The sequence below is a fragment of the Epinephelus moara genome, chromosome 13 (genome assembly GCF_006386435.1).
Source record: "Epinephelus moara isolate mb chromosome 13, YSFRI_EMoa_1.0, whole genome shotgun sequence".
NCBI lineage: Eukaryota > Metazoa > Chordata > Actinopteri > Perciformes > Serranidae > Epinephelus > Epinephelus moara.
Window position 1 is genome coordinate 29,221,335 of NC_065518.1, and position 13,490 is coordinate 29,234,824.

General features: G+C 40.5%; 1 protein-coding gene across 1 annotated transcript; it reads right to left on the bottom strand.

Annotated features, from left to right (window-relative positions):
- Positions 1–56: 56 nt before the first annotated feature.
- wbp2 (WW domain binding protein 2) lies at positions 57–8,561 on the bottom strand. Its single transcript, XM_050059858.1, has 8 exons — positions 8,319–8,561; positions 7,037–7,145; positions 5,675–5,810; positions 5,461–5,553; positions 5,192–5,338; positions 4,941–5,063; positions 3,501–3,577; positions 57–1,506 (listed from the first exon to the last, which is right to left on the bottom strand). Exons 1-8 carry the CDS (start codon positions 8,375–8,377, stop codon positions 1,459–1,461), a joined length of 792 nt encoding a protein of 263 aa, XP_049915815.1. The 5' UTR covers positions 8,378–8,561; the 3' UTR covers positions 57–1,458.
- Between the last annotated feature and the right edge of the window lie 4,929 nt (positions 8,562–13,490).

Here is a 13,490-nt window from a genome sequence, read left to right on the forward strand (position 1 = left end):
AATACCCATCATTGTGTGATATAGCGACGCCCGGTGTAGAAATAAATACAGAGACATTTCCGTTTCACACCAATCAAGCTCCATTTAATAAAATCCAATCCAATGCATACATGCATCAGTTGAGATCATGCTTTGTTTTTCTTACTTGAGCCATTTTACATGAATTATTCAATAAATTAGTTTGAAATACATACAGAGCTTTATTATTATTAATATTATACACACAGCCATGACAGAGCGAACAGGAGCCCGATGCATAGCATTCTGAAAGTGCAAAGAATCAGCCACGGATGTGCCACAGATACAGTATATAGATAAGTGACTACAGAGGAAGGAAGAGTCGAGGCTCAGATACTGAGGTGCTCAGATCAGATTTTAAGACTGACCTCAAACTAGAGAGTTAAGATCACAACCACAGAAAGTAGAAACAGTGAGAAAATCCTCTAATGCTCTTTTGTTTCTGTCATGTTTAAAATGGACATTAGAGGAATGGAAAGTGAAGCAGGATGGCGGTGAGTCTGACCATTTGTTTTCTCGAATGTTCGGAGGCATGACAAAACAGGAAGTGACATCACTGGGTGACTGCTCTGCTCTTGCACATTATGAAGATAATCCCTCCTGGCAGTCCGTCCCTCCAGGCCCTGGTCGCCCTCGCTCTCTGCTCTAATCCGGGATCAGGGATTCGCTGCGGGGGCTCGACGCTGCTCTAATCTTTGTGGTCTTCTCATCCGCTAAAACATGTCGAAGCGGACCAGACCCTCACTGCGATCCACTCCTCTTTACAAAAGCTAGGTTTTCTCTAGGTTAGTGTTCTTGAGAAAATATCTCATTTTGAAAAGTCTACATATTAAAAGCCTGTACACACAAATAATAGAAAAATAAAATACTGCATTCAGCTCGCCTTTCAATAGACTAGCAAAGTAATTATCATTAGATTCAGTCTAGTTTAATAGACAGTCGTAGAAAATTAGGATTGAGTGTAACAACATAGCTGAATCTAAAGTTTAGGGTGGCGGTATGATTCTTGGGTCACCTGCAAGGCAATGTATGCTAAAGTAGCTAGTCAGGTTAGAATATTTTTTGTCAACTACATTGAAAAAAAAGCCCCAAATCCTGACAACTTCTGCCTCAACAATCTTCTCATTTCTCTCAAAGATTGCTACCAACACTTCTAATTTCCATCAAGGTGCTTTTGAAGAGAAGCCAATTACAATATATGAATCATTAAAAGGAATGTCAGCGGTAAAGGCTGAGGTGGGAAAGCAATGGAATGAGGGGAAAAAAGGAGGTTAGGGATGAGTTGGAAGGCAACTGGGACGATGAGAAAGAGGAAGTCGTTTTAAAAAGGAAAACTTTGGCCTTCCTGATGTTCCTGTGTTAATGGAATGAGAAACGAGGTGATCCAGTAGGATAGAGATAACAGGAGACGGAGAGGAATGAGGTTGAGATCAAGCAGGTCTACTGGTTCTTCTTGTCCTCTGGAGGGGAGTAGGGTGGAGGCTTGTCCTGTGGAGAGAGGAGAGTTATAGTTTAAGACAACGGCACTGTACAGTAATCAATTAGTGTTTTTGTTTTTTACACAGAGCATGTTAAAATTGAAAACACAACTTGTCAGCCTCCCGCCTTAGCATTTCCAAGTCGTATTATTGTTTCATTACTGTCACAAAGACAATCGAATCTCTTTTCGTTTTACTTAGAGGCTAGCAACTGCCGACAACACAGGACACTTTGAATTTTGTTGTCCACAGTTACCTCGGTTGTTCCACTATCCACCATTTCCACTACTGGGATAGTAACAACAAAGAACCTACAGTGAGACTCTTTGGTAACTGGGGATAGCTGATTTGGTTTTGCAATGGTCGATGCACTTCCTTGGTGCTGTAAATCAAGCCTTTATTTTTGCGGGACATCACAAAGTAGTATCGTCAGAAATATCGATTAATCTATACTAGCAGGGTTCCCACACATTTTCATGGACACAATTTCAAAACCTTTCCATTGGCTTTTCAAGGACCCATTGCAATTCTTTTTCTTGCTCCACTTGCCTGGCATTTTTTTTTTCATAATTTAAGCTAGCTAGCTAAAATGGAGAAACGTACGTAATGGTAAACAAAGCGCTTTCACACAGCGCCACATATTAGAGATACATTACATCGAAATAAATTCGCTGTTATGTTACATTCATGTAAAGTTATCCATGGAAGATTTCATTACACACAACAAAATTCCATGACTTGTGCAAAACTTTAAATAACTTGTAATTTCATGACTTTTCCAGGCCTGGAAAATGTGATTATGGCATTCCATGACCTTTCCAGATTTTCCATGACCACGGGAACCCGGTACCAGAGCTGCTACAATTAATGGGTTAGTTGTCAACTATTACGTTATCTCCAACTGATTTGATAACCGATTAACTGGTTTGAGTAATTTTTTAAAGAGATAAATCATCAAAATTCTCTGATTCTAGCTTCTTAAATGTGAATATGTTCTGGTTTCTTTACTCCTTAATTGAATATCTTTGGGCTGTGGACAAAACAAGACATTTGAGGACATCATCTTGGGCTTTGGGAAACACTGATTGACATTTTTCACCATTTTCTGACCTTTAATGAACCAAACAACTTATTGTTTAATTGAAAAAATACTGAGAGATTAACCTACAATGAAAACAATCGTTACTTGCTGCTCTAATTGATACACATCAATTATGATATTTGAAATGGTTTCATATTCATTTTCCGCACTACCTATACACCGGTACCTTGTGTAAACGGCAGCTGCACTTTCTTGCGTTCTCTTTTTGTCAGTGTTGACTACAGTAATCCTGCGTTCTCTGCTACTAACAAAGAAAATCAAAAAGTTTCTCATCATGTTAGAGACAGAGTGCGCATTTAAGTCCCGCCCCCACTAGATGGACAAACAATTCATCACTCCCCACTGACATTGTATTGCACAGCAGTGGCTCCTTGTCATTTACGTCTGCTGGCAAACAACACAAAAATGCCCAAAAGCTGCTTTGTGTTGTGGGAATGCAGTACTAACATGGTTAAGAATCTATAACTACATTTTTACAAGCTGCCTGCCCAAAAAAAAGAGCTTTTAAGCACCATGGTGTGAGGCATCAGCGTGAAAATATGGGAAGACTGTGGGATCCTGACACTTAGTATGTCCTCGTGCAGCAAGCATTTTACTAATTTGGGAGTTAAAGCTAACGAAGCTATGTAATGCCAGGTTTTTGTACAGGTACACCCTGTAGTCTTGGTGTGCTTACAATTTACAATCGTAAAGGAGACAGAGGCTGTGGCAAACCAACAGCTGCTCGAGATTTAACAGGTAAAATACTTAGACTTCTTGCTGTCACAGGCTATAGGCTATGTGCACACTTGTCTACTTGTAAACGACTTGTAATAAAAACAGAGTATGAGCCCAACGTATCAGCAAACTGGTAGATAAAGTTTAATATCAGATGTGTAGCAGAGTGTCGGAGGGCAGCTTACCTGTGGCAGGTACACATGTGTAGGAGGCAGCGTGGCACAGCTGGCGCTTGCTGCTGCCTCGGCTGCTTTGGCCTCCGCTGGGAAAGAGACGCAGAGTGAGAGAAGAGAGGGAGACATTAATTAAACATGGTTATACGAGTTATCCCTGGGATATATGAGATGACTGAGGCTAATCAAGCCCGAGGTAAGGGTGGTGTAAAGAGGAGGAGGGAAATTATTCTGTTGCTTGAGCTTGTAAACCTGTTACAATGGGCTAAAGGAATTTCTTTCAAAAATTCTTTAAATATGGCAAGGTCCACTTACTGAGTTTGCTCAGCTGTTCATGACAACTGAAACTCCATCCAAGGATTAAGACCATGAGAAAAATGTCTGACAGTGTGTTTTTTAAGAATAGTTTCACACTCAATTCATACTGGCATACAGTATAACAATGTATGGCAAATAGCTGAAATAAGGCCACTAAACAAACAGATGTGTAATTTTAAAATTGTCTAAATTTAAAATGTCCAAATTAAAAAGCTACTGTATTCTAACCTGAATGCCTTTTCAAGTGCAAATCACCAAACACATTATTACTGGATCACATTGTGAGCTTACAATCATGTCTCTGTCTTTAATATAAATACTTAAGAGATTTCAAATCTTAAACTATACTTTTCATCTTCAGTTGCTGTCCCCTGTGTTTAGTCCTTGTCAGATTAAAGCTGAACAAATACATTTAAAATGTACTGCAGGCTATGGCCTTATGATGAATGAATGCATAACAATAAATAAAACTTTGTTGCATTAACTTATTGAAAATTTTCCCCGCTCTGACTCAGGCTCTTTTTTTTCTTTTCTTTTTTACGTGAATGTGAACAGTCCGCATATACATGCATTAATATCTCTACGTCTACTGGATTTAAGTGTAGGCTTTGCCTTTTATAAGCTTATCGCCATGGTGAATCGTAGTATTAGAGCTCCGTTGATGTCGGCTTTTTTCTTTGACCGTGCACAGCCATCACTCAGAGTGAACATAGTGAGAGTTGACTGAACTAACTACGATCAGCTGTTCTGAAACCAAGAACTCAGGGTTTTCCATCTCAGGGTTAGTCAACTCAGGGTTCACGGTTATACCCGGACTTTGTAAAACATGCTTTCTGAATGAGGCCCCTGGAGTCTTCTCCATCTTTACTGTCTACCTGGTCTGCTGCTTCCTGTTTGGTGCTTGGAAGAGTGCAGCCATTTGTTGTAGACATGTTGACATCATTGAATTTCAGTATTTCCACGAGCTAAGACTTAAAGCTTAAGATAATATTGACAGGAAAAAGGCTGAATTCAGACAGCTCAGACTGAGTTTGATGACCACCTTACACCAAACAATTGAGATCACAGTAGCATGCACTAACTCCAGCAATAATCTTGTTAATCAGTCAGAGCCTTGTTGCCAGAGAGACACACCTGCTGCTGATGAGGGGAGGTCTGGGTCATGTGGGGGCTGCTGGCCTAGAGAAGCAGAGTAAGGAGGTGGAGGTATGTAGGCCGCAGAGGATTCAAACGCTGGAGGGCTGGGGTAAAATCCACCTGGGCAGCAGGAGCACAGAGCTGCAGATTAGACCTGCTGGCTGCAGTGAACACTTACAAACCTTAAAGGAATCTGTATCGCAAAATCAAGATGATAATGTAACGCTGGATATTATTACAGCCTCTACCTGGTGGAGGAGGGTTGGGGTAGGAGTAGCCGGGTGGAGGTCCAGCAGGGTACATCCCGTTAGCAGGGGGAGGAGGGTAAGCATAGGCCCCGTTGGCCATGTAGGGGCATCCACCAAACCCAGGAGTCACTGGCTGACCTCTTGACGCTGCAACACACAAAGCAGGAGGAGAAGGCAGGAGATGAAAAAACAATGGAGGACAATCAGCTAAAACATCAGGACTAAAACAAGAACTTTATGACACTGTTAGTGCTGCTTTGTTACCATACCCTGAGCTGCGACCTGCAGCATGTATTGGCCAAACTCTATAGCTCCTCCAGCAGCAAAGACGAACTTGAACGTAGCATTGCCCTCCCAGCCACCTGAAAGAGATAAAACAGGTAGGAATCTATGCAATTACAAACTAACAGACATGTACTGTACTATCATGCACCAGTGTAACCTAATTGCCACACATGCACTGGCACACACAGATATACTTACCTCCAGGCTCTGCGTTGACAGTACCCTTGATGTAATTGGCTCCCAGTACAGGTTGTTTGATCTCACAGCCCTTTATTAGGTAGAAGGGCATCATGAAAGATTGCAGTGCATCCCGCCCTTTAGCCACAAAGATCACCTGGGAGAAAATAACAGCAACTAACATCACATCATTACTCACATGACTTCAAAAAGCAGTCTCAGTTTTTCCTGACTAAATTATAAAACTTGGGGAAAGTTAAACCTAATACTAGGCGTGTAGGATAATATCAATACACTTGTGTATCACACTGTTATATTTTGTAATATTGGGCATGTCACAATACCAGAAATTTAGTAGTCAAATAAATACCAATAAAATTCAACATTCCATGATTCAATACCATGGTAAAAAACAAAAACAATACCGTAAATCCCATGTATTTAAACACACACAACTTGATTAAAAACATGAATTAAATTTAATATAAATGTTATTATTAATCCTTGATTATCTGCCTCAAACGCAAAGTATTAGTCTATATGGGCTCATGAGATTTTGTAGGCGAGGAAACATATATTAGCCTGCAGTATATTAACATATTTCTCCTCCATTTTTGTTGTTGTTCAGCACTTGTACATGTGTGACAAAAAAAACATTCAATGTGTAGCACAAAATAGTGCGAAAGAGATGCTCAGTGCCTCGTCACACTGCTGCCGTTTGCAGCATAGCGTAAATATGCTGCGCCACCATTGCAAATCATTACAACTGCACTTGTGCCCCTCTTCCATGTGATGATGTTCTTTAGTGCTGGCAGGCGGTTTTCTTCTTCCTTTGTCATTTAACAGCAGACTAGTACACTTGCAGGTGGACATGCTGCCCCGTAAGGTCTGGAGAAATGCATCACTGATGGTACTTACAGTAGCTATAGTAGTGGAGAAAAGAACTAACGTCATGTGTTCAGAATTATGGCATCAACCTGGCACTGAAGTATCAGTTCTCGTGACTTCCCTTGTGATACTGTTTCAGTCCTCAAAAACACTGTATCAGTTTTTTAATTTCTGAATTTGTTTGCCTAAAGAATTCTGCTAAACACTTTTTATAATTATAAATTTTAATTCCTTATCTCAGATTGCACATAAAGTAGTGTTACAGTATGAAGTTGGTTACAGCAGGAACCGCTGGCAATATACTGAATCATAACCCTGTTTCATGTTAGGTATTGTATCGCCAGTCTTGCCAATACACAGCCCTATCTAATACTATGTATTAGTGGCATCAGAGTTCAGCTGCTTGTTGTGTGTATGCTGTCAGTGGTGACAGCATGATGTCAGCATGAGGCTGTGGCTGAATAACAAATAAGACATCTGGGTCATGTCCCTCACCCTGTATGGAGTTAGGTAGATGCTACCCTTTTTGCTCTTTTTGAAGGCCTCAGGCAGACTGTCCGCATCGCAGAAAACCAGCTCCACGTTATCATAGTTCATCAACACACTGGTGACAGAAACAGACACAAGAACACAATCAGTGCGTCACAGGAAATAACAATTCAATGATAAAACATAATTTTTCTGTTATGTTTCTATTACATCATATTTTAATGTACAAGAATGAAAGTCTGCATTGTTTATTTGGGTTCGGTTTGATTACTAACATGACTCAAACCCCACCAGCAGCTTAAAATGAGATCACTGGGTTATTGTGCAACTGTCCAGTTACTAAACATGGCCCATCAGTTGCTTCCAGTAAACAGTATCCCAGTAAAAGGATTAGGCTTACTACTGGTTCTGGGTTAGCTGTAATGGGTTTATCACTGCAGCCCAGTATGTTCTAGAAAAATGTGTCACTGAGTTTAATTCATGAAAGCTGACTTGGTCTGTATGTGACAAAACAAAAACGTTTCATAGTAAAGCAGGCCAGGGTGCAGATGGTGGAGACAGTCAGCACTGCAGCAGCACGGTACTGGCATAAATGCTACGTTACAGTTACAATATGATTAGCATGTTCCCCTCGATAAGTTTGTCTAAATATATAACGTTTAAAACGAGCAAACATTTATGTAACCACGAGTGAAGCCTGCTATGGTTGACTGCAGTGATGATATAACAGGTTGAAGGCCATGTTTGGGCTGCGAGTCCGAGACCCGGTTCCGTTAAGATGCTACGCGAATGTTCTATTAACAAACATGGCGTTATATAACAATTAATGCAGCTTTATTTGCCGTCTAGCATTTACGTGTACATTTGGTGTGGTTTTGCACTGATTATGAGCCACTCTTCAATTCGGCTTATGTGTGACATACGGTGAGGGGCTCTGTCAAAATAAAATGACATGTATAACTTACTGACTGCTTCACGGTGCTCACTACCGCTAACATCAGTTTGATAGAATTAACAGGGTTTCACGTAAAATAGGCTACCTGATGCTAAAACTTGTCATTTGGATGAAGTTAGCTGTTGTGTAACGTTATTAGATATGAGATGTGAAAGATGTAAGAGTGCTTCTTGCATGTTAGGTAACGTTATATTAACCAGTTAGCACAGACGCATATTTTTATTTTTTATTTTTAAATGACTTTATTGTGACGTTCTCCCCGGAGTTTAACTTGTCCGTGTAGTTACGGTAAGTGCTAACTGTTAGCTAGCCTGTAGCACCTGCTACCGTTACCTTTCACTGTTGTTGATGATGACTCCGCCGGACTCCGAGTGGTTCTGGTTCAGAGCCATGTCGACGGGCCTCCGGACTGTCCGACAGACAAAAAGGTTAAAGATAGTGTTCCTCTATCAGAAAGCGTATCTGCAGGCCTGTCTGCAGTCTCGGTGAGCCTTCTCCCCTCTGCGCTGATAACGGTTGTTGTGATAGTGCTGCTCGGTTTGGTGCTGCACCTGCCCTTCCGCCATCCGTGTGAAACGCCCACCACGTGACGTCACTCAGGCTTGTCCGAGATGAGCTAGGCCTGAGCTGAATCGATCACCGGCGATCACCGCACAGTGCAGGCCGGAGAGATTTGTGTCAGATCATAGATTTAATAATGATGCTCTTCACCGACTGCAAGTCCCAGGGCTCTGACCTCATCTACCAACTGATTGGTTTAGATGTTGAGTAAACAAGATAATATTTAATATAAGGGGAAACAGGATAAAAATTTAACCAGCAGATAGTCTCGCCACCAGACAATCAGAGATCTCCGCAAAGCGTCTAAAGACTGACTTGTGAGTCTAATCAGCAGATACCACCATGGCTTTTAGTTGTGACAACGAACTCCACGTTTTATAGAAAATCAGGATAGGCTATTAGTCTCATGTTGTGCAATGAAGGTTTAATCTGTCACACATATCTTGTGATAACATTAATAATAGTAATAATAATAATAATAAAGTAATATAGCCCTAATCAGAATGCTTTACAAGGCAGACATTTAAATAGCAAAAGATAAAATACAATGCCAAATGCACACACATTTCCACATAAGCCTATTTATAATTACAAACAAATATAAATAAATCAGTAAAGACCACAAAGAAAGCCTAATTGCAATGTGATAACAGTGTTTGTCCCCCAGAGAAGCAGAGTATGTTTAGTCCAAGAATACCATAGTTTGTGAAGCAACCGAAAGACATTGACATAAGACAGTTGTATTGAGCTAAGTATAATTATGTCTGACACTGAAGGAAACGTATGTCTTGTAGTCATAATTGTTGCTTTTTCTTCCCGTGTGCAGCCCTTGCATGTAGTTACGAGGATGTTTTGACTGTCTTAGTTGTTCATTTTCTTAAATTTAGGGTCATATGATTTTAAATGACAGTGTCTTTACATACATTTCAATGTAACCTCTACCTATTTAATAAATATGACTTCCAACGGCTACAATCTGCCTGATCCTACTCTTATTCTCTCCTTAATCATAACAGTTGCATCATTAAATAAATGAAAAGTTACGACAAACAAACTTGTGACTACAGTGTCAAGTAGATATAGTGTTTTGGAAAAATGCACACTATGAAGGACCTCAGAATATTGAACCTAAAAAGTTTCACCAAATAACTGGGACAAAATTTTTGACATTTGTCAAATCAAATATTTTTGGTGGGGGCTTCGAACCCCTGGGTGGGGGAGCCCCCCTGTGCAGAGTGTGCATGTAGGTGGGTTTTCTCTGAGTACTCCGGCTTCCTCCCACAGTCCAAAGACATGCAGACTAGGTTAATTTGGCTGTAGGTGTGAATTTGAGTGTGAATGGTTGTCTGTCTCTATGTGTCAGCCCTGTGATCTAGCAACCTTTTTACAATAAGATTATAAACAATCATATCATAAATAAATCTAGGTCTAAATCAGATTATCATCACTCTTCATCTTTGTGCAGGAGGTGGTGACACACTGTGGATTCATATCTAGCCCACTTGGCACTCCACCACAGCGAAGCGAAGACAGGAAATGATTTTTATTGCTGCAGGGTGAGCTAGCAGGAATGATAATTCTGGCACTGATGCCAGGTTGTCCCACTCGGCTGGAGTGGCAGTGGGGATGAAGATCGTTGTTGCGAACCCGGAGAATCCCAAAAAGCCTCCAGCTGACTGAGCAGAAGGGAACCAACCAGACAAAGGGACTTTAAGTGACTGTAAACAGGCACAGGTCAGCCTGGGTTGAAAGGTGCTTTCACACCTGTAGTTTGGTTCATTTGGTCCACAGCAGAGGGAAAAAATGATACATTGTGCCATTTTAGTTTTGGTTCGGTTCCTGTTCACACTGACTTTTTGCAAACTAACCAAGAGAAGTAAACAGGTAGCACGCTGATTGGACAGTTTTGGTGTTGTTTGGAGAAATCCAATTCTGGTGACTGACAGGTGTTTATGCAGCAGCACTTAAATGCTTCTAAAGTGTGTCACACAGAGCTTATAGAGAAATAAATGACTGTAAGCATTATTAGTAGGCTATTATTAGACTGCAAATCAATTGCATGTTATGAGTATGACAAACAGAGACAGGATGAAAAAAAGACGTCTTGTAGGCTACAGTTAGATTTGGGGTTTAATACAGTGGGATCACTGTCACACACTTTTTAATGGACTTTATGAACAGACAAAGTACACAGTCAGATACAATGATGGCAGTTTTCACAGCTTTTTCAATCAGGGAAAATACCCTTGTGCATATGTGTTACCATGGTTACATACATGCATTAGCATATGTTATGGGATAGCCTATATGTGGCCTTGGCCTTTATCAGGATCAGTTATGAGATTGCAAACAGATTTTATGATCAGCAGATGGATTTTGGTTTAGCTGTTGAAATCTTGCTAACGAATGTACAAATAGAACTGGATACAGCGTTGGGGGGCAGGACCTCATTCATTCATATGAAAGTTGCTCAGTGTCACATGAAGCCCAAAAAGTTTGACTTCCCAGGTGTAAAATTACTGGGATCTTCCATATCATTGGGCCCCCTGCTGAAAAAAACAGCATGGATCAGACCAGCATGGACCAGCATAAAACAGCATGGACCAGCATGGACCAGCATAATTTCTATGCTGGTCCATGCTGGTTTTTTCAGCAGGGTAGAGTAAGTGTCAAGACTTCACCAGCCAAGTGGCTAACTTCTAGTTTGGTCCTGCAACAATGATTTAATCATGCGGCTCCTCTAGGCTTTCGAAATGTTATCAGACTGGATCAAATTTCAACTGCTGAACGAATAATTTCATGGGGAGTGTGACACTCAGAAAAATGTATCCACTGATTTACAGATACCCCTTTTCCAGTGTAAAAGACATAAACTTTTTTGGCCCAATGGCATCACTGGATGAATTCAGAAGTTGTAATCCCACGATTGGCCACTATGTCAAATTGGCTTAAAAGCTCAGCACACTCTCAGAGGGCCTATCAAATACCTGCATAACTAAATACAGTCCCATCTGTCACAGCTGTACACTGTGTTTAGTGCTTATTAGCAGATGTTAGCATGCTAACATGCTAAACTAACATGAGTTAGTATGCTAAACATCAGCATGTTAGCACTGTCATTGTGAGGATGTTGGCATGCTGACATCAGCATGGCTATAAACACTGTCTTGTTTTAATTAAAAAATTATGAAAAATATTTTCCTTGGCTTTTATTAGAAGCCTTGTCACCTTTCTGTCAGGCTTTTATTATAGGATGTCTATCTCCAGCAAGCTTGCTTAAAAAGGTTGGCTAATTCAAGATAGCTAGCAATGCTAATTGCTGGCTAGCTAGCCAATAATGCTAGCAAGCTGGTAAAACTACTATACTATACTACTCCTATACGTAGACATGAACTATTTTAAGTCACATATGGCTAAATACTAGATAATGTTGTGAGGCAGGATGCCCCTGGGTGTTTTGCTCCCTTGCTAAAGCGTCCTGCCCCAAGATTCTAACATAATTTGACACACATACTGAATGTATATATCTGTGTGTGTGTGTGTGTGTGTGTGTGTGTGTGTGTTTTACTTAGATTTACATCTGTTAATACAGAGGACTCTAATTGCCTGGTGACATTTCAACTAGGCAGGGTGAATCCCAACTATTCAAGGGGCAGAGCATCTACTTCAGATGAGTTACAGGCCAGCTTGACAATATCATATAGGCTATGGAGTAATACTTAAAATGCCCTGCCATACAAATAGGACAGGGTCATAACAGTTATTCTTTGATATATGATGTGTTATGCATTCCCAGTGTATGGCATGTGCCTCTTACAGTAAGTAACAGTGTTTCTCAGAATGAGTCAAAGCAAAGCCAGTGGTCAGGTTGCAAAAGTACCCGCATGCTTGTGAAAGATGCGAGAAGATGCAAATTCATGGTGTGGGTTGGCAACAATAGTGGAGGGCTTTGTCTGTCTGGCTCTCTCTTTGTCTCTCTCTGACACTCACATAGGCAGTCCCAAACACAAAGTGGGAATGAATCGAACTGATTTTTTGTGCACATGCCATCAAAAAGTAGGTTGTATAACTGTCATATTTAGCTCAAATCGCAGTGTCTAATGTAGTAACTCTTCACATCTATGTGGTAATACACAGGATGTGATGTAACTATCATTAGGCCAAAAAAGGCCATCTGGCAATGACGTCATACATAGCCCTCAAACTTGCAGCACAGTTGCGAATATGTTGAATATGTTAACTTGGGCTTTATATTCTGACATTTTATAGATCAAAGTTCTTGTAGTTGAGTAGTTCTTGACGTTAAGGGTCCTTTGGGGAGTTCCAGCACTCAACTCACGATAGAACTGATCCAAATCCTCTGATCATAGGTCACCCCCTTCATGGTTTCCTCCTCGACTGTTGTTGACATCCATAGAATTCTGGTCTTAATAATATCTAGCATTCACAATCTTTCAGAAGGACCTCCCTGATGCAGATTCATATAAAACTGGAGTCAGTGACCCAGTTTGTATCAAGTTAGGGATCCTTGACAACTTCAACAGCTAACATTCTTGTGCTTGTTATATCCCAAATTGTGTTTTTCTGTGACAAAAAAATGTAGCTACCATCAAAACATTTTAGAAGCACCGATAGTCATAGATAAGATGTAGACAGTTTATAGTTACACAGAAATAGAAATAGAGAGTCTACAGAAGATGCGTGTGCGTAGATGTGTGTAGATGTGTTTAAATATACGCATTGAAGTATTGTCAGACGTGAACTCTCAATGCAGTAATTACAATAGTATAATGGAGTAAATAAACTTTTGAATAGAATACTTCCTAATGGGAAGCAGGTGAAGCTGACAATAGACAAACCACAGAGCGACTGCTGTGGACTGTCTCATGTTACATGCTGTTTCATTGCCTCGTTCAGCTGCATGGATCATGGATTTAGATTCAT